Source organism: Protopterus annectens, chromosome 2.part2, assembly GCF_019279795.1.
Source record: "Protopterus annectens isolate FY-2018-M chromosome 2.part2, PAN1.0, whole genome shotgun sequence".
NCBI classification, from domain to species: Eukaryota; Metazoa; Chordata; order Ceratodontiformes; family Protopteridae; genus Protopterus; species Protopterus annectens.
In genome coordinates this window covers 564,742,421-564,765,367 of record NC_056730.1, presented here as the reverse complement: position 1 = coordinate 564,765,367, position 22,947 = coordinate 564,742,421, and the positions used below count along the sequence as shown (strand labels likewise).

Sequence of the window (22,947 nt, the reverse complement as noted above, 5' to 3'; positions counted from 1 at the left end):
CTCTGACCAGTCATCCCAAACCAGGCCTTCATGGTAGCTCTGGATGTGAAAGATGCCTACCTTCACATTCCTATACACACAGACTACAGGAAATTCCTACGTTTTTCAGTAGGTTCCTTTCCTTTCCTTTGCTGACTTACCTTTTAGGCTATACACATCACCGCAGGTGTTTACAAAGTGCCTAGCTCCAGTGCTTGCCCACTGCAAACCTCAGGGTATTCAAATATACCCATGCCTAGACAACCTGTTAATACTTCACCAGGACTGTCAGACCCTCCATCACCATCTACAAAGGGTGACCAATACCCTGGCAGTGCTAGGGTTCACTGTAAACAAGGTAAAGTCCCACCTGACCCCCACTCAAGACCTAATTTTCTTGAGATGCAGGATCGGAACAGACAGGATGGCAGCCTTCATACCAGGTCAGAGGATAACAGACCTCACCCTCTACTTCAAAAATCTTATCAATCTACCTTATTTACCAGCCAGAGAATTCCTAAGAGTTTTAGGTCACATGGCATCCCTGATACCCATGCTCCCTCTGGCAAGGCTATATATGAGAAAGATCCAGTGGGTTCTGAAGACTCAATCAAGGCAACACTCTCACCCTCTGGGTACCCGTCTCCCTCTCCTACCATGCTTGAAGAAAGAACTTCAATGGTGGATTACTGACATAAATCTCAACCAGGGCACCCCCTTTCGGGTACCTCCCCCCTTACAGCAAATCTTTACAGATGCCTCAGATATAGGGTGGGGGAGCGGTGCTAATGCACAACCACAAACAAAACACTGTGCAGGGAAAATGGTCTACTCTCAGACAAAGGGACCATATCAACATCAAAGAAATGAGGGCACTTTTTCTAACTTTACAGACCTTCCAATTAGCCCTGCTCCCTGGCATGTTGAAAGTAATTACAGATGATATGACTGTCTTGTGGTACATAAACAAACAGTCTAGCCATACAGATCTGGACCTTAGCATCAACACTTCATACCCACCTGCAACCAGTGTACATTCCTTCAGCAGAGAATGTTATGGCAGACACTCAGCAGAACTTCTGCACCCTCTCACGAATGGATGCTTCACAGAGAGGTGTTCCTGGATCTTATTCACAAGTGGGGTATTCCACAAGCAGATCTGTTTGCCTCCTCCCAGAACAGACAAATGCCTCAGTTTTATACAAGAGATCCACATCCTCAAGCTTGGAAAGTGGATGCCTTCTCTTTCTCTTGAGCAGGGATGTATATCTATGCCTTTTCACCCTTCACACTAATTCAGAAGGTCCTTCTGAAAATTCAGAGGGGCAAACTAAAAATCCTGCTGGTGACCCCCTTTTGTCCAAGGCAGCATTGGTTTCTCCTTCACCTTTTTGCCAAGGGCAATAATTACAGGTTACCCACTGATTCTAGGTTCATAGGCAGGTACTAGGCTATCTGCCCAAAGGCATTTATAAGCCTAGCCAGAATGTGTTGGCTTTCGCTGCACCCTTAGATTAACTCCCTGTGCCTCTGTCCAGCAGAACCATTGAAGTGATCCCTGGGGTAAACTTTCTGTTTCCCATCCACTTGTCAAGGTTTCTCTAGAAGAGGGTTAGCAAGGAGCTCTGCCTAATGTGGATTGGAATCTTGTTCCAGAGCATGGGAAGTGTCTGGGACAAGAATCTATCCCTCCAGCAAGTCATATTTATTGCTGTGGTGAGGTTTAGATCCCTGGAGCATGTGGTTCGAGGGGATATGGTTTTCTTTAGGTGGAGCATGTCCATCAGTTCTAGGTTGGACATGGCTTTATATGTCAGGCAGAGATCACCACTGAATAGGCAGTATGCAACTGAGTACAGCTGGAGTTTCTTAAGTCGAGCTGCATAGGGCATCTGCTTGAGGCCAGTGATCCTCTTGGTGAGGTACTTCTGTCATCTTTCCAGTTGTTGCAGGTGTCTTGTAAGGTACATCGCAAATGGGGCATTGTACTCTATGATAGGTCTGATGAGTGATGCGTAGAGGGGCCCAATGACCTCTTTTTTGATCTGTATGCAAACCCTTTTGTGATTAGGTGGGCCACATAGAAAGATTTTCTAACCACTTTGGCAATGTGATTATCAAAGGAGAGGTTACTATCTACTTGGTTCCCCAGATCCTTTATTACGTCTTCCGTATTTAGGGGGCTACCACCTATGTGGTAGTTTGTGGTTACTTTGCGGGTACTTAGACCTACTCATACAAGACAGGGGATCCCTAGTGCACCATCAGGTGACCAATCTCAGACTGACCTTATGGGTGATAGGGTTCTAATCCCCTGAAGACACTAATACTCATAGGATGTGCTCAATGTTCTGCAGGAGGCCAGATAGCCTAGCACCAGGAGAAATTATGTGTCAAAATGGAAAAGATTCTCCAGATGGTGTCAAAAGAAAAACCAGGACCCATTACTCATTCCTGTACCTATGGTCCTTTCTTACTTGTGTGAGCTCCTTCATAAAGGACTAACGTATTCTTCAGTTAAGGTCCACCTGTCTGCCATTTCTGCTTGTCTGCCTTTGATTCCTCCTTTGGCATCCAGGTTGAAAGTTAAACTTTTCCTGAAAGTGGTCCTCCATACGAGACACCCCCCCAAACCAATACCTTCACCTTTGGACTTAAATTTTGTCCCAGAGAAACTTACCTTGTCACCATTTGAGCCACCACACTCAGCAACCCTGAAGCTATGTACCTTGAAAACAGTTATGCTGGTGGCCCTCACATCTTCCAGAAGGGTATTGGAAATAGAAGCCCTGATGGCCATCCCTCCTTACCTTATCTTCCATAAGGACAGAGTCTCTCTAAGGAATAACCCTTCTTTCACGCCTAAGGTGGTTAATGAACTTTCACTGAATCAGACCATTAACCTTCCTGTTTTCTACTCTCAACCTCCAAATTCCTCAGAAAGGGCTCTACATTCCTTAGACGTCCACAGACAACTTAGGTATTAATTAGACAAATCCAACCAAACCTATTAGAAAGTCTGACCAGGTGTTCATTTCCTTTCACCCAAGGGCTTTAGGGAAGGCAGTCTCTAAACAGACTATATCGTCTTGGATCTCTAAGGCCATTTGTAATTGTTATTCCCTTCATGGCAAAGTTTTATCTGGGAATGTTAAAGCCCATTCCACCAGAGCAGCTGCCTCCTCAGCTGCCTTCTTCAAGGGGATAGACTACGCCTCTATCCTAGAAGCTGCTACTTGGGCTTCAGTTCATACTTTTACCAAGCATTACAAACTAGATTTGGTCTCCAGAGCTAGAGCTGGATTTGCTAGATCTATCTTACAAGGTCTCATTGACCAGGGACCACATACCTCCACCCAGGTTCATAGCTAAAAGCTTTGGTACTCTCCCTACTGTGATGAATACTGCAACATGAGAATAGAAGGACATAAAACAGTTGTGTAAGAACTTACCATAACCTTAGATATCCTTCTCTTCCACGTTGCAGTATTCAGTCCATTCCCCCTATCCCCTCTTTTTTTACTCTCCTTAGATTTTTCACCTATTTACCTGTGGGGACATAGTCCTCCATCCAGTTAACCTCAGCAGCAGACACAGGCTTTTGAAGCACCCTTTGGTCTGGTCTTACATGTGAGTCTGAAAGGCCTTTTTATTTTCCCTCTTCCTACTTAACAGGGGTACTACTGTGTGCGGCAGTCCATTCTGAAGTGGGTATGTTCAGACATCACTTTTATGGCCGACGTTGGTTTATGGCTCTGACATCAGACGTTGCATGTCAGACGTCGCATGTACCCCCTGCTCCATAGACTTTGGTATACTGGCCGGGTATCCAGCAACCTCCCCACTGTTATGAATACTGTTGTGAATATTGCTACATGAGAATAGAAGGACGTCTAAGGTTATGGTAAATTCTTACACAACTGTCCTTTTCAGTTCACTCACTTTCAAAGTCATACTTTTTTTGCAGATATTATACTCTGTAGCAGTGCACAGTCTGAACAACATACCTTGATTAATACATTTGAGCTTCTTTGTCCAGACTTCTGACAGATCCACTGTTTGCATACTTTCTGAGTAATTTCTTGCACAGCATTAGCTCTATGTACTTTCTCAACATGTACTGAATGCACAAATACCTAATTTTTATTACTTTAATCCACTCTATGTATTCTCTTTGAATTTTTGTTTCATTCATTTTACATACATTATTAAGATGATTTCACGGTTGTGTTTTTCTATAAATCATTTAATTCTGTTTATATTCATTTCCACATTTCCAGGTCACATGAAGCTTTAGAAAGTTTTAACTCTTGTCTAAGATCTTTTGATGTCAGCAAATAGTTTACTTGCCTTGAACACATCAGCCATTTTATTTAACATTAGTCTTGCTTCATTAAACAGTCTGCCTCTCATCTCATAATTTCTCATACAGTATTATTCTGTCTCATACCAATGAATCAAGTAACTCACCAAATGCAGAACCATTTGCATGGTATCTGGATACATATTACGTTGTCGAACCGTAACAAGTTCGAACGCCATATTGTCGAACACATATGTTCGAAATATCAGAAGTTCGAACATTTCAATGGAGATTTATGTTCAGTGTGGAAAGGGAAGGTTTCCCTTTACTGCACTGTAGTGCATTCTCAGAGTTGGTATATTTAAAGAGTGGGGGGTGTGGGGGTGCAGGGGGACTTGCCCCTTGCTTATAACTGTCAGTTAAAAGTTCGAACATATGGGTTCAACCATATGGCTTTCGGACTTTTTAAAGTTCGACAATATAATATGAACCCTGTTATCTTGGGGAGGTAATACATTCAGCCATTTCTGGAAATATCAGGCAAGGTGGCAACATCTTACACTAATGGGAATCAAGACAACACTCTTAAAACACCCCACAATGGTCTGTCTAGTCTTTATCTTCACCCAGTTATTAACAAGGATCACAGGATGATGACATATTAAGAAAACAGGTTTCAGAAACCTGAAAGCACAATAAGGTGAAGCACCATCAGGAGGCCCACATCACTTACACTCCTATCAGTCAAAGTATATAACTACTGTAGACCACCATATTTATCTCCAAGAGCTCCAGGCTCTCTGTCTGGCTTAAATTTCAGTAAAAGCTTGAATGAGTTGTACAACTACTACAGTCAAGTATCACAAGAAAAATCTGCAGTATATTCAAAAGATCACTGAAGTATTTAGTAGTCATTAGGAATCTTTGATATTAGGGTGGCTGCAGTGGTGCAGTGGTTAGCATTGCCACCTCATAGCAAGAGGTTCTCCGGTTCAATTCTCAGCTGGGGTGCCTTCTGTGCAGAGTCTGCATGTCCGCCATGTGGGTGTGCTCTGGTTTTCTCCCACATCCCAAAGACATGCTGTAGGTGGATTGGACACTCTAAAATTGGCCCTAGGTGTGAGTGCGTGCATGTGTATGCCTTCTGTGGAAGGTTGGGCACCAGGCTGGCAACTCGACACCGTAAAACTCCACTGCCAGTCATGAGCAGACAGGTGATCTGCTGTGGCGATGAAAGACGAAGAAGGAATCTTCAATATTATTACAATTAACACACTACATTACTTTTACCAAACTTTCATTGAAAGACGAAAATCCCCCACTGACATAAATAGCTTCTTGGGCACCATGCCAGACTCTACCCTCTTGTCTTGCAACTTTGAAGGTACAACAAAATCTGTAAACCATTAGTGGCTGAATGACTTTACAAGCCAGCTGGAGTTACAGAATAGTTGCAAATGAGAGCAAAATATTCACAAATTCTGATGCAGGATAAATATAAGTTTAAAATTAGCTTTGCTCTTGCTAAAATAATCAATCAATGTAAAAAAAAACTGACAGTAAGAATTTAAAAGTCAGCCAGCTGTGTGATTTGACAAGGGGCATACTCAACAAATATAGATGGTACTTACTTGCTGGGAGGAAATGAGTTTAAGAAAATCTTAAACAGTTTACGATACACTAAATGGCCAGAAGGGAAGGTAGGCAACTGTGGTAGAGGCTTTCTAACTCGCTTAAAATTGTAGGTGCTCTGAGAGCATGGTGGTAGTACAAATATATTCATCCTTATAGTCATGCTCCAAATTTTCTTCACAATGTACACATCCTGTCCCTTTGGTTTCCAATGACTGCTTGGATACCAAGTGGGACAAACAGATTTTTCCAAAGGAGCCATGACTTTTATTATTTCTGAAATTCTCTCCATGCTCTTCTGGGAAAAGTAGGCTTTTCTTCAGCTGACAAGTGCTGGATCTGGATTTATTTGGAAGGGCATAAAGAATAAAAACATTTCAGAATTTGGGAGCAAAAAAAGTTTTATAATTTCAGTGAGATTGTAACTAGATGTATTCCATGCATACTACAACATGTACTTTTTTGTATTCTTCAATTATTTTTCAAAATGAGAAGTTCTATAATCCTGGTGTATTTTACAGAGTATTTAAACAGCTTTTTAAGAATGTCTGGATGGCTAAAAGGGCCTTCAGCTTAAGCTTGTTATTGTAGGAGGAGATTTTCTACATTGAAAAGGTGTGCTATCCCAAAGTATGTAGTATCTGGACTAGAGGGGCTACACGTGTTGGGAAAAGGGTCTACATTCTGAAAGTTGGTGGTCAGTTCCAAAACTCCTGGCTTCACCCTTGCATTTCAGAAATATTTTAGATGTACTGTGACTCAGTTGAAGTTGATTTAATTAAATGACAGGATTTTGGACTCATGAGTCATAAGTACAGTCAAGATAAAACCTTTGTCCAGGGCTTATGACACATAAGTAAAGCACTCTTCACTGTATACTATAATAGTGGGCTGGTTCAGGACCCTTTTCAGGCACTACATGAGCAGCAAGTGTAGACATGAGATTACGCTTGCAAAAATGAAATTAACAGTAAGCATATTAATATTATTTCCTGTTGACTTCCATTTCATTATATTTAATATATTTATTATTTCTATTAAATTTAATATTATGGTATATAAATTCCTGATGTGATGAGTTTACATTATAGTAAGTTGTTTTTTATTTTTCACTAGGGCTTGGACACAATTTCATGAATGTGCAGTTTTGGAGTCCTTTTTTTTAAGCCTTTTAACATTGCTTTTTAAATGTTTTTCAAAATATATTTCTGTAGTATGTTTTAAGGGTTAATTAGATCTCTTTTGGGAAATGTGACGTACATGTTGATCTTGTATTTTTAAATGGTGTTGTGTTTCTGTATTTAATTCTGATGAAGTCCTGTTATACAGAGGACAAAAGCATTTAACTGAAGTAATAAAAGATATTTGATGGAACTGAGTGCATCATGTGCTCCTCTCTTGGGTTTTCACTTTGTTTTTGTTTTGGTTAACCATAAGAATGCACAGGTAAGAATACAGACAACAAAATTACACATAAATGTGAATGTAGTGAGTTAAGAAAATAAACAACCCTGCTGAACAGCAGGTATAGTTTTGCAATTTAAGAGGTTATAACAAATGAAAACTGTTTTTTAAAACAGGTACAAAAAAGCAAAAGAAGTTCATACAGGCCACTTAGAAATGATAATGACATTATTTTTTACATAATAATTACTACAACTTTTACATTTTACTTTATTGTTTCAAATAAATGACTAATTGCAGAAGGCAAAGGAATTGCTTCCAGCTTTATCTAGGAGCTTTTATATGTTCCAGTAAAGATTTTAAGCTGATTATGATAAAGAAATGCTTGTTGACAAGTTTTCTTCTGTTTTCTTCTGTTTTTATCTGCAGATACAAAACAGGACTTGCATACCCGACCTATGGAGAAGCAGAGTACAACCTAAAAGCTGCAGACACACTGTTACTTCAGAGAACTCGCCAAGATGGTTGGCCTCATGGAACCAGTGACAAGACTGGCAAGGCCGTCCTCTTTCCATATAGCTTTGTGGAGTGCCTGGAATGAACTATGTTGTATATTAGAATCTGGTATGAAAACACTGGGACAAAAGTGGAAATAAGTAGTTATTTCTTCACTATGCAAGGTCAAGAAATGTTGAAGAACTGATACTTGAAAAAAAAAACATGTTGCACCTCATTTCTGACTTTATGACAAAGGTTTGAAACAAGGTAAATACCAGCCTTGCCTTAATTTTCAAGATAGGCCTGTGTTTTGAGTAAGCTCATAGAATGTATAATGGAAGACGGGTGACTGTCAGAAGCACACAACCATGGAGCAGTGACAGATAAAACATTTTAAATTAGTTTTCTGCATAAAAGACTGAGTTTGTTTTCTGCGTCTCTACAAAACCCCATCACTGTATAAGATTGTTAAAACAGCATGCTGTGCATTTGTTTTTAAATTAAAGAAAGATCACGTTTGGCAAGCTTTAGAACAACTTAAAATGTGGGAAAAATTCAGTCAAACTGGTAATCAGCTTGTTTTATGTTTATAAGAAAGTATAATTCCCATGTATATATGTATATAAGAACTTTTTTCAGTATTTGGCCATTCCACCAAACTGGGGGGATGGGCATATTAAAACTGTATATATATATATATATATATATATATATATATATATATATATATATATATATATATATATATATATATATATATATATATATATATATATATATATATATGTGTATATATATATATATATATATATATATATATATGTATATATATATATGTGCATACATATTTGGTTCAATACTAACCTTGTATTAAAGTTTGAGACATGTAGCTTTGTAATTCCCTTGGGAATTGTAAAAAAAAAAGAAAAGTTTTGTTTTTGAAACATTGAACATAATTTTGATAAATGTAATTTATGGACAAAGAACCAAAATATTATATGGTTGAGAAAACATTTTTTTCAGACTATACTGATGTATATTACTTATTTTAAATAGCATTTGTGGAGTTTTATTAAAATGTTGCAATTTATATGCTGCTTAAGAGCAAGAGACTATAAGTGTATGCATGTTAGAGTGTATGTGCGAGAAAGAGAGAGGTTAGCAGTGACTGGCTAGTGAATTTGTTCTGATCTTTTAAATAAATTACATTTTATTATGCTGTAATTTGGAAAGAAAGTCTATAGACATATATATATTATAAATATATTTGTGCCTTCTAAAATATGTCTCAGGCATTAAGCACAAAACTATCTGTATTTAATGTACTTAAACATCAATGAAGAAAGGCTATAGAAAGTTTGTAGAAGAGAAAAGGCTTGCTGGGGTTGGTGTGTATTGTTGAAGGGCAAACATGCGTTTTAAAGGTTCCAGGGCAATCCATTGAGCACCATCTCATTAAAACTAGCTATGACTGAAAGTGACCTCTCTTACTGTGATAGAACCCAAGTATTTTTGTATGGGGAAGGGCACCCATCTACATCCCCTGTGTAAGAAACTGCACCTCTACTGTTGTATAATAATACCAGAATTATATCACCTTTCTGAAAGGGGCAGCATTCAGTGAGGTACAGTGAGTTGTCCTGTTACCATTAAAAAGGTATCCAAAATATTGGTTACATTAGCATGTCTCTTGTACATGGATACTGTTTATCAGTAATACATAGCAGTTAGCAGTTATGTTTGCTTTAAGTGGAAGTACTGGGCAACCTCAAAGCAGACTTGATTAAATGGGAAATAGCCTATTTTCAGCAGAATAATTCGGATAGAAGCTAAACCTTTAATTACAGCCATTTAAATTACCCCCTCCCCGACACACACACAGATGTACAAATATTCTTACTCTGTGATTGTTGTCAGAGCGATTTCAAATTAAACCATAATTGTGTTGTTTCACTAGTAAAATAACACTGCTACATTTTAGAAAAGTCTAGAGAAATGTCAGCTCCTTTCAAATTTTTTTCTGAAAACTAGGATTCTTCTTTTTGTTTTTCTAGCACTGCTGTGGAATAGTTTTGGAAATATCAGCTTCTTTCAAACTTCTTCTGAAAACTTGTTTTTTTCTGTTTCGGGAATACCAGTTTGCCATTTAGCAATAGACAGGGTGTTAAATTACTTTATCATTTTAACAGCTGAGCTTATAGCTGCAGTGAGTAGAAGTCCATATAAGTTATTCATATTAAGAAGAGAACACCAATGAAATTTGAACAGGAGTGGAGATTTTAATACCATATTTGATGACCCATATCTGAAATTATATGGGAAATAAACACAATAAGAATTGTAATAAAGCAAAACATGATCCTTGGTTTGCCCACCACCACCATTAATTGTTGTATATACCTTCGGTCTCAGAAAAGTATCAAAGACAAGAGCAGCCAAAACTCAATGGAACATTATTTAACACAGAACATAATGACTTACACTGTCATAAATTTGACAAATAACCAGAAAAGCTAAGTGTAGTAGGTTGTGCAGAAGATGCTTACTTCATAGCATCATATTTAGTTTTAATCTACAGTGTTAGATAACGTTTAATGGGATCTTTACTTGTATATATTATTTATCATACTGATGTCCTATGTATCCTCTTGATTTGTAAGAAAACTTTGACTGTTATTAATTTGTAAAACATTTCTATCATTTATTTAAAAAAAAAATCACATTTTGTATCCTATTATTAAAAGATGTATTTTTTTTCCATTTTTAGGAGCTGTTGAATATAAAATTTAATTTGGGGGGATTGAACAAGCTTAACCATGAAATGCAAAAAATAAGAGTAAAAAGGTGAAGAATACTAAAAGATGAAAGCAAGAAAGGAAATCTGTAGTCTAAAAGACATAAGCGTAGTTTCAGTACAGTCCATTAACACAAGATTAGTTGTACCGTGATAAGTTTCTTTTTAAGGCGCAGTTATTTCTGTTAATGCAGCAGTGTTTGTTAGCAGGCAAAAGACCTGATTTCATTCATTTAGCCAATCCATATTTTGACATCCTTCATTGTTTTTACTGGATTTTAGTTGTTTACAATATTTTATGAAGTGGTTGATCATTTTCCACCAATCTGATTAGCAACTAACCATGCATTTAGAATACTTAATACATGTAAAGAAATTAATTAAGCCAGTCACTTTGTTTGCTTCATAATCATAACATCTCCAAAGTAAACTGAACTAGATGGATGTGCTCCAGCAATTAAAGACCAATTGCAATGACACCTCATTTAGTAGTTAAAGATCTAGGTGGTTAGGCCAAGCCCCAAATGCCACCATGCAGGGGGCTTTATCCTCTGCACCACCTTATCCAGTATAACCTTCTCTAAGGTCACACAGCCTCAGAATAAGTTGCCAAGTTTCAGTGAAATGAGATGTTGATCCAGCTGGTCTCAGTGGTGCATATAGTTCTAATACGTGTTTACAGGAACTGGTGTCATTCAACCATTTACATTCTGCTTTACAATACTCTTGTGCCAGGGTAAAAGAACTGCCCAGCATACAATTTATCATGCCTTATTTATTTCACATTGCCATCAGTACCAATAGTGTGCTTAATGATTGAAAACTTTACATTATATGCATAGGAGATGAATGCTTCATATTAATAGATCACCTTCAAGATGGCAATTCAATGTTGCTGAGCCATGATTTCAGGTTAACCTTTACTCAACACCAGTGTCAACACAGTCTACCAGTCAGGTGCTTTTCATAGCCACCAAGTCAGGAAACCCACAAGAAGTAGCAGTACAACATCCAGCAACCACAAGTAATGATGACATTGAAGGGGGCACATAGGTTCATAGGTAAATAGGAGATTACTAGGCTATTGGCCCTAGGGCCCTTATAAGCCTAGCCATGTTATACCATTGTTCCCTTATTGACCAAGTTGTATGGTCTATATTTGAAGCACAAGTCTTTGATCAGCATTTACTGCCCTTATCCAAGAGGGACATAGGTGACACCCCTGGGGTAAATTTATGGTCTCCCATCAAGTTGTCTAAGCTATGCTTAAATAGGGTCATTAAGGAGCTGTGTTTTATGTGACTTGGGAGTTTGTTCCAGAGGAGTGGTAACCTCTAGGAGACATAGTCTCTCCAGCATGTCCTGTTAATGTCGTAGGCTAGGTTAATATCCCTTGAGCAAGTGAATCTTGTTCGATTTGACTTGCAGATGTGTAGCATTTCCATTAGGACAGAGTCTGAAGCTGCTCTGTAGGCCAGGCAGGCACAAGTTGCCTTCCACCAGCCTATAAGATATAAAATACAGTGACAGGGCCTTCTTTCTGTCCATGTAGGTCATGTGTTTAATGCCCTGAATTTTCTTGTTGAGAAACCTCTGAGGTCTCTCCAGCTGCTGCAGGTGTCTGGTGAGATACACACAGAAGGGAGCATTGTACACTATTAGTGGTCTGATGAGGGATGAATACAGGAGAATTATAACATCCTTAGCTCTGGATGCGATGCCCTTACTTATGAAATGTGCAGCACAGAAAGCCTTCCTTACCACTGTAGACACATGGTGATTGAAGTTAAGGTTGCTGTCAACCTGTGTTCCCAAATCTCTCACTACATGGTTTGAGCTAAGGGGGGGTGCTGTTAATATCTTAATTTTTAGGGACTTCCCCTATGCCAAAATGGATGATTAACACATTTTTTTGCATTTAGTTTAAGTCTGTAGCTTTGTGTACCAATCATTTGCCCTTTTTGTAGTATGTCAACATCATTGTGGGACTGAGTGATTGCATCCACTTTATAGTCATTGGTGAACTTGGTAAGCCACAGGCCATCTATTTTCACCTGGACTTCTGAGAAATAGATTCGAAACAGTAGGGGGCCTAGCACACATCCTTGTGGTACACCACTGGTAACTGCTCTGCTGGTACCCCCAACTTTGACTGTATGCATTCTGTCAGTGAGCCAGTTGGCTACCCATCTAGTGACATATGGGTTAATTCCCAGCTGGGCAAGTTTCTCAATGATGCCTGAGTAGAGGATTGTGTCAAAAGCATTGGCTAAGTCAAGATAGGCTGTATATACTGTTTTGTCTTCATCCAGGGCTTTGGTGACATTCTTGAGGAAGTCTACTAGGTTTAATAAGCATGGTTTACTCTTAACAAAGCCAAATTGCGTCAGGTCAAGAGTTTGAAGGTCACCTATGTCTTTGTTGATAAGGTCCATGATGATTCTCTCCATAGCCTTTGTCTATAGTTCCCAGGGTCGGTTGATGGGACCCCCTTTGTGCAAGGGAATTATTGTTGCTATTTTTCATTCTGCTGGGACAAAGCCAGTACCGTGATTGAAGAGAGTGCCAAGTAGTTCCTCTATGTACTGTTTTAGACCATTTAGTAGGCAGCCTGGGATATTATCTGGTGCCATAGAGGCTGTGTTTTTGGCCATGAAGAGTGCAGTTATGACCTGCTCTTTGGAGATACTAGGTGGAGGACACTAGGTGACAGGTATGCATTGAGGTATGTCTGGTGGGGACCGGTGGGGGGTGAAGTTTGCACCAAATCTGTCTGCTAGCAGGTTGGCAATGTCCTCAGGGTCAGTATGAATGGTACTTTCTACTACTAGTTCAACACAAAGCTGGGCCTTTCCTTTTAGATTTCTGGCATAGCTAAAGAATGCCTTGTGATTATCCTTAGCTAGGGATGCTAGTTTAGCTTTATAATTGGCTTTAGAGGACTTTAGAAGATATGTAATTTACTTGTTCAAGCTGTGGAGGGTGTCTTTCCCCTGCTGAGTCAGTTCCCCCTTGTCCTTAGACATTATTTTCTTCTTGTTTTTGCATAACCTATTTATGCTTGATGTCCACCAGGGTGACTTGTTCTGATCCGTGTGTGTGTGTGTGTGTGTGTGTGTGTGTGTGTGTGTGTGTGTGTGTGTGTGTGTGTGTGTGTGTGTGTGTGTGTGTGTATTCTCTTGTTCAAAAACAAACAAAAAGGATAATCACTCAGCTTAAAATATGATGCAGTATTTCCCATCTATTAAATGAAGATACAAGACATGTCATAGCATTTAGTGTTCTAATACCAACATTAGAATATATCTGGCCAGCAGTAGCCTTACATTCTGATCAATATAGACTCATCTTCTAGGTGGGAGAAAACAAAATATTGAGATTTATACACCTTAGTTCATCACATGAATACCACTGTCATTCTATAGCAAAAATTAATTGGTGTCCTATAGAATACCTCTATGTACAAATAACTGCTTTGTCCCAACTTAACCAATTCTTACAATTTAGAGGTACAACCTACACTCCCAAGACTACAGATGAAAGTTAGCTGGTTAAACCTCCCCACACACTTGTCGATGCTCCAAAAAGTTCACTTCCTAAATACTGGAACAGATTACTTCTGAGCAGCAGGTCATTCATGACACTTATCAATTTCAGAAAAGCCCTAAAGAAACACATTAAAGAAAATTCTCAATGCCATAGTTTCAGCGGTCATGGTTAGACTCCTCTCATAAGCTAGCTACTTGTCTCCACTTATGCATTTCCCTTGCCATATTTTTACTTTATTTCCTGGAACACTACTTCTATTCATTTACCTGTGCTTGCTTGTTAATTCCCCTACTAAACCATTCCCACTTATCAAAACTATTTCTCTTTTGCTTGCATTTCCTTCTACCTGTTGCAGTCACCTTTTCAGATATAACGGTGCTAGCGTTGTTACCTCACAGCAAGAGGTTCGCCCGTTCGATTCTCGGCTGGGCTTGGGAGTGCCTTCTGTGTGGAGTCTGCATGTCCTCCCCGCGGTTGGGTAGCATTCAAAAGACACGCATGCGTAAATGGGCGTGCCTTCGTTGAAGGTTGGGCATCGAGCTGGCGTTTCGTAAAAATCTACTGCCAATCATTAGCGGACCAGAGTTCCGCTGTGGTGACCCCTTCGGAAAAGCCGAAAGACAAACAACATTTAACTTATATGCATGCCTTCTCATCTTATCTATTTTCTCTATTTTTCTGTTCTTTGTTTCTTTCTTTCACTTCTTCCATCTCCACTTTTGTATACTTGTACTTTTATTTATAGTTACTCTTTAATGCCCATAATCTAACCCATTTCCATGCTGTATGGTAAAGGATTTAGTTGCTTTTTGTTTCATATTGTATATATTGCTACTTGCTATAATACCTTTACAGTAAATTGATTATTTCATACTCAATAATGTCTATAAGTTCAAGTCTTTGTGGCCCAGTTCATACCTGAAAAGAGTCTTTCAATTAGAGTACTCCTCTACTAGAGTAGTTATGCTGAGTCAGTGTATCTCTAACGTTTCACCTGCCTGTACTCACTGAGTAGTTATGCTAAGTCAGTGTAACTCTGACGTTTCACCTGCCTGTACTCACTGAGTAGTTATGCTAAGTCAGTGTGACTCTGACATTTCACCTGCTGCCTCTTGATCATCAGTCACCTCCATTCACTACTGGTCGCTTTTGCTCAGCACCAGCCTGTTGTTTGTCTTTTGGCTTTTCCCAGTTAGGGGTCGACACAGCAGAACTCCGGTCCGCTAATGATTGGCAGTAGATTTTTTTATGGTGCTGAGTTGTCAGCCAGACGCCCAACCTTCAGCAAAGGCACACCCATTCACGCATGTCTTTCAGAGGCCACTCAGCCGCGGGGAGGACATGCAGACTCCACACAGAAGGCACTCCAGCCGTGAATCGAACAGGAGAAACTCTTGCTGTGGCTTTCCTCAGCCCAAGCCTGTATGACCTGATATTCCACAGGACCGCTTTGCTTCTTCATCCCATGGAAGACTTATCTTATCAAAGTTTATGTCATTTTATTTGCAGAAAGATGAGTTATTAAAGTTTAGTAGTGACAAGCCTTCATCCACGGCAGCCTGAATTGTTACATCATTTCAAGTGCCCCATATCCATTGTTGACTATTATACACTCTGCAGTATCTGCTCTGTTAGGATTACAAAACTGTGTGCTTCATATACCCACAGCCTGGATAACGAAATATGTGTTCTTTGGCAACAATCAGTGCCTCTGTGAGTCCCTGTTATATCACAGGTGCAACATCTGGCTATCTGCCAGGAGGCACTGCTTGTTGCAGAACTAAACTTTTTTCCTCTAGAATGGATGAGTTAAAACTAGCCACTTTTTTTCACCCAACCCCCACTCTGAACCAGATTCCCCAATCATAGGCCCACTAACTGAATCCTGGTTACTGGAGCTACAGTTAGGTTCCCCGTTCATTCTTGACCAGCGCCATGGTCCAGAGGGATGACTGGAGCTCAGGAGACCTGAGGACAAGTAACAGCCCAGGTTCCTTAGGAGTTAGCTGGGGAGGGAACAGTGGCAGTTTGTTGTATCACCTATGCTGGAGGAGGGATTTTCTTGCTGCCACTTAGTCACTGAGGACTGAAAGCGGTTCTTTATTCCCCATAAAAAATTGGGAACACCTCAGCACACTTCTGTGGAATTCCATGGTTATGTATGGGCAGTAGACAATTTATGTATATACATATATGTATATATATATATATATATATCTATATATATATATATATATGTGTGTGTGTGTGTGTGTGTGTGTGTGTGTGTGTGTATGCATACATATATATATATATATATATATATATGTATGGATCTAGGACATTTGCTTGAATGAGCAAACGTCTGAATCCATAATAACCGAACACACTTTAACAAAAGTGCTTTTATCGAAAACGCGCTTTCGTTAAAGCGTGTTACAAAAAAAACCCACTACATTAACATTTTAGCAGGGGGGGGCTTTGCCTCCCTGCACCCCCCACACACACCCCTACTTAAATATTCTCCCTCTGAGACCGCACCGTAGTACAGCCTCGGCAACAGGCATACTTACGCGAAAGTGCTTCTTCGGTGAAAAGCACTTTCACGTAAGTATGCCCGGCCATTTGGGTTTCAGTCATTTGCTCATTCACAAACGTCCGCAACCTATATATATATATATATATATATATATATATATATATATATATATATATATATATATATATATATATATATATATATATATATATATATATATATATATATATATATATATATATATATATATATATATATATATATATATATATATTTGTGATTCATGAGTTTATTCCCTTACAGCATTATCAGTATAAGAATTCCAGTAAAACTATATGTATCTATATATATTTTTTATGGTAGCTGTATAGTGAATGATCATGATATTACTTTATTTCAACATTATATTGAAAAAGCTGTTCAGATGCTACCTCGTTTTATGTATAACCTAAGACACTCATAAATATGGGAACATGAGGCACAAACGGGAATCAAAATACAGTTGTTCATAACTAAAGGGGGTTTCATCGTTCTTAGCTACTTTCTGATTTTAACCATGTCATTATTTTGATTGTTGCTATGGAAACTGTTCTTAGTGGTTTTCAGCAAAATGCATAAATAAATAAATAAATGAGATCAAATGCATACTTTCAGGGAATGTGCAAACTCTAATCCCACAGCAGAATAGCAGGAATACTGTTAATTTCCAGGTCTGTTAAGCAAACAGTTTCGGCTGTGCTGAACTAAGTTCCTTATTTATTGTCACAGTATACTTAAATATGTATTACTACATAAATATTTGATATCTGACATATTCATAATGATGCAAACATCGTAAAGACTGATTATTTTGCATTTACACAAACAATTATATGTCTGGTTTTATTTGTGCATGCTTTAAGTAACTTCATAGAGGTCAGCACAGGAACACAACTCTCACTGCACATATATGCCAAGTTTCACTGCTGCTCTAAAATATGAATCATAATTATACACATTCCCAGTAGCACTACATCTAATTAAAGGGGAATTTGCATGACTATGACTCACTCAAGTAGGCAGTTTGAACAACTGATCGGTTTAGTTCCTACCAAATTGCACTGGTGTATAGCCCAGCACCTAGCAGACCACACAGAATCTCTCCTCACCCTCGAACACATACAATTAACAGAAGACACACACACACACACACACACACACACACACACACACACACAGCCATTTGCTGAGTACAGTGCTGATGTTATATTGCGGTATAAAGTGAAAGCAAATTATAACCAACTTGTTACTTTTAGATAGCACACTACCCCAACATACACCCACGCATGTACACACACAAGCACCCACGTGCACACATGTGCATGTGGCAAACACACACAAAATACTCAAGCAGTACTTACTTAAGCTGCTAATAAACAGGGCAGGATACTTAAAGCAAAACTGCTATAAATGTGTTCATACTGTCTGTACAAATGCAGATACTCATGCACACACACAGATAGCCAAGTACACACACACACGCGCGCACACACACACACACACACACACACACACACACACACCTTTACACAGCCTATCACAGACTCACACTTCACTACACTACTTACCTATGTTGGCATTGTCTGGTGAAAGTGTCTTCACCATGAGAAGCTTATCCTCACTAAAATTCAGAGGTGTGCTGGTTCACACTGAGAAGCGTATCCCCACTGGAATGCTTAGGTGTACACAGTTAAAGTGTGTTGCATATGCATACACATTTTGTTCACTGATCTACATGGAAATGTACTAGGATACTAATAAAATCCATTAGTATATACCACACTCCCCCATTAGTGTATTTACATGTAACTTCAGACTTTGTACTGCTTAGTACAGCAGGTATGAAGCACACATACACACACACACACACACACACACACACACACACACACACACACACACACACACACACACACACACACACACACACACTAATGGGAAGTGAAGAGTTTTTTTGAATCAGAAAAAAAATTTTCTAGTATGAAAACTAACTTGTGTGGTTATGCATATTAGTGAAGGTTCCTATGAATTCCAGTCTATGCCCAAGTACCATTTATTGATTCACCCTGCCCTTTAACCAGTATATAAACGTATGACATGAAATTTCCACCCACAGCATTAAAATCACACAGCAGAATTAATCATAAACTTTCCTTTCATTGTAATATTGAAAGCAAACTCTAGCCTAAGACCATTTAACATGCCGTTCTAGTTTTACTTAAGAACTGTTTTCTTGTAATGGTTATTTTACTGCATTAATTGCGTAGTTATTTTTCAGAACATACTGCAGATCTTGTGCATGTAGGCTTGATTTTTTTCGTTGTTTTTTTTTCTTTAATGTGGTTTTAATTCCTGTGCATATTTTTAAACCAAATAAACACATTTTAAACCTTCCCATCTTAAATCTACATTTATTTCAAGACTTCACTCATTCCCTAACAACTATACAAAACGAATCAAGTTTATGCCCATATATGTGCGCAAAACAGTAGGTCATTTCATCAGGAGAATGCTAGATCAGGATAATCGTTGAATATGAAAATTAAATGGTTTCAATTCTTTGCTTTTCAAAGTTACTTCATAAACATTGGTACTATTTTTATTTATAAGCATGGTGAATAACTGAATGTATTTTTGTAAGTTTTCTTTGACAAAATGTTTCACCATGTTATGTAAATGAGACGTGTGCGATATTGCCTTCTAGAAGGAGTTATAAGTGTTAAGGTTGTTGCGTGCTACTAGCAGTGGGCACTTGAGTCTTTCTTTACACTTTGAGATGTTGCTCATGTTCTGTCGATCACAATTATTTTATATTCCATCGCTGAGCATTGGTGGTACATAACAGCATTTTCAAATGATGAAATTAAATTGGTACTATGTGGCCAGCCATGTAATGTTTAGTTCGCTTTATCAGACCATTATGGCTATGTACTTGTACTAAGATAGTAAATGAAATCAATTAACAGTAATAACGTTTCTTGATATACTGGATTGGCAGAGTACGTTTTCAATATATTTTACAAGATGTGTAAAATTGCACTTAATGCTTTCATAGGTTACAGGTTGCAATTCATTCAATCGAGTCACTTTTCAGCAAACCAGGACAGGATGAACGCAGCAAAATAAAAGCCAACCAATTGAAAGTTTCTTCACTGGATGCAGAGCCTACCACAAAACCACACAATCCTTGCAAGTGACTTTACCCATCTACACCATCTTGCATGTTATAATTAACTCTAATGTCACAAAGATTTTTCTAAGCTTATACATTTAATGTCCACAAAAAAGTGGCATGATTGAGAAAGCCATTACAGAAAATGTATTGCAATGATATGATATACTGTTACCATTCCTAACAGATACCTAAATATAATTTTCTTCTGCATGGTGCTGATTTGTGGGATTCAGAAACATTATAGAGAGAAAGCTTTCTCCTTATTCAAATTGAGAGTCTAAGAATGCCGATGCTAGTTGTAGAATTTTTAGTATCTTTATCACTAAAATTTACAAAAGATCATGCCATCTTTAGTGATCGTTTATACTTGTTCAGAAAATAGTGCTAAACCATTAAGAGCTTTTCTGAAAATCATTCTCTTAAAAGGTCCATATTACAGAATTGTAAAAAGGCTCAATAAACTGGTTTTAAAATAAGGTGTAACAGTAAATATATTCTTATTCCATTTTTACATTACCATAGTGCTACAGACAACATAATGTAGGGTTTAGTGACTTGCTTGAAAAATACAAATACTTTCCATATATGTCTAAATGTTGTTTACATATTTAAAATACCAAAAGGCCCTGTTTGTGTTCAGAACATTATATGCTAGTCTGAAAACATAAGTGTGTAAATTTTATGCAGATGAGTGGAATATAGAAAATGCATTTTTAATACATGACTTGGTTCCATATATGATCCACATATCTATGCAAGTTGCAGAGATAAAGGACTGTTTATACCAGGGTCAAGGGGGATTTGCACCAGGTGTAAGAAACAAAATGGTTGTTTAAGGATTAGAGACATTGTGTTTCTGATGATTTCAGTGCAAAAAGTGCTTTCTTTTGCTTCACTCTGTGGCTAGGTTTCATCAGCTAAATGGAAATGCAAATACTATAATCATGTCCTCCCGTCTTGAAGACAGCAGGAGCAGTAAAGCAGAAGTCAACAATAAGCTGAAATACATTAAAGTACAGTAAGTGTGGCTAGCCCCCCCCCCCCTGTAGATATGTCTGGTCCATCCTTCTATATGGGAAGATGCGGTAAGGTCTGCTGCAATATTCTGGAGTAGTGACATGCTAAACCGATATTGAGACAGTGTACTCGCTAAAACCTATTCCTTCCTGCTAACTATGTTGTTTGAACATCATTCTGTAGCCTTGGGTTTGATTCCCTCCCTGTCCACTTGCAGATTTTGTGCACCTCAGCAAGTCACTTAACCAGATAAAGTTGCCAGTTTGCCTGAGGAAAAGAACTATTTATGCCTATTGGGAGTATGTAGTTAGCAAATAAATAAATTAAACTGCAGAGCTGCACATATGTAGGCAGCAGATATGCACCACAGTGCTGTTAAGCAAACATGGCAGTATGTACGTTAGTTGTACAAGTATTTATGTTCATGAACTTTTTGGTTAAACACTGCTTAATAAAGCAATTAATGAGAAAGTTGCTAGTCATTATAGGGTGAGATATAATGCAGCTAATGCTTAACTAGATGACCAGTGAGGGATTACTAATATATTCAGCTTCCTCTACGCAGAACAGCCATAAACAGCGACAATCTGTTTAGTAGAGGCTACCTGCATAATAGTAGGGATTCCTCTTGAATCCCACCCTGTGTACCTCATAGTTTCCCTCACTTTCATAAATTTTACATATATAAAATATATGGAAAATATGTATTTTTTTCTGTCTGGAAAGTTTCATTTTATAAACATTAAATCTAGCTCACTAAATCTATAAAGCCAAATTTACAAATAAATGGAAATTGTTTTCTATTGCAAAACTGGCGATACATTCTTATTGTTCTGGTGGGTTGTAATTATTTAAAGGGATTTATATGTATTATATTTTAATGTACATTTTTGCAACCATGTCATGACTGATGACTTGTAGGAATGGGAGTCACATATTGTACAAAGAAAATCTGGGACTCCATACATAAAACTCACCTTTGATGAGAGCTGTACAGTACATGTGTCAGATTATGGTCATGTATGATATAGCTTAAGTTCTTGCACTTTGGATTTTTATGTATAGATGTAGTTTTGTGAAATAATTTATAATTGTAAACAATGTGCTGCCAGGAAAGAAACATTAAAACAGATTTTTTTCAGTTGTTTGCTTTGTCCTTCCTTGTAAACAGTGTTGTTTTTACTAAGCTATTTGATGTGTCATTTTCTGTATGGAATAGTATTCAATTGTAATTTTAACTTTTACTTAATCACACAGATACAGACATATTTACAGCTTGGCCTCAATGGTGTGCAAACCAAAGAAATGTCCATTTCAATGATGAAGCAATATCATGCCATTTGTAGTTATAATGGGCATTGTTGTATCTTGTCTTTTTTTAACAGCAATGTTGGAGCTGATGTATGATATAAGTATCTGTGCTGCCAGTAACCTGGGTTTGAGGAGTCCATATCATTACAGAATAACCTGGAAGAAAATAATCATACATATGACAGACCATTCTGTTTTCACATGTGCATGGCTGGGATTGTGTTGCCTGCTGTCTGACATGTAGTAGAGCATGACATTATATAGAGTCCTGAGATATAACATTATACTAAGTAAAGGCAGAAGGTAATCCCTTAGTAGAAATACTAAACATGCATAATGTAACAGATATCAGAATTCAAAAGTGCAGGCGTACAGTAAGAAACAACCATCTTAGAATCTAGCACCAAGGAAGTGACAGACACCTCTTCCAGGACCTTGACCAGAACTCATTTTAACATCCAAAATCTTAACATAATACACCTCTGACCACCAGAGAAAGAGATGCACCAAACAGAGGCCAAATAGATAATATATCACTGGTAGCATTACAGGTATGGCAAAAGGAGGGTGTTGTGATAGAATGGTGCATGCTTCAAAACTAATGTTTTTAAAGCTGGCAAAAATAATTTTGTATCTGAAAAAAAGTGTGTCAATATCCTTCTTATTTCAGTACATTGGTGGGATTCAAATTTGTGGAAGGAATTTTTATTCCCTTGAGTTTCTAAGTG

At 38.1% G+C, this 22,947-nt stretch overlaps 1 protein-coding gene across 2 annotated transcripts in view; it reads left to right on the top strand.

Moving 5' to 3' along the window:
• The window catches only part of SH3RF2 (SH3 domain containing ring finger 2), a 1,223,737-nt gene extending 1,201,688 nt beyond the window's left edge, over positions 1–22,049 (top strand). For both annotated transcript variants that reach the window (XM_044064026.1, XM_044064025.1), the window contains exons 10-11: positions 7,748–8,083; positions 19,772–22,049. In XM_044064026.1, coding sequence (XP_043919961.1) covers positions 7,748–7,919 — 172 coding nt within the window. In that variant the 3' untranslated portion in view covers positions 7,920–8,083; positions 19,772–22,049. The remainder of the gene's footprint in view (positions 1–7,747; positions 8,084–19,771) is intronic.
• Positions 22,050–22,947: the final 898 nt, after the last annotated feature.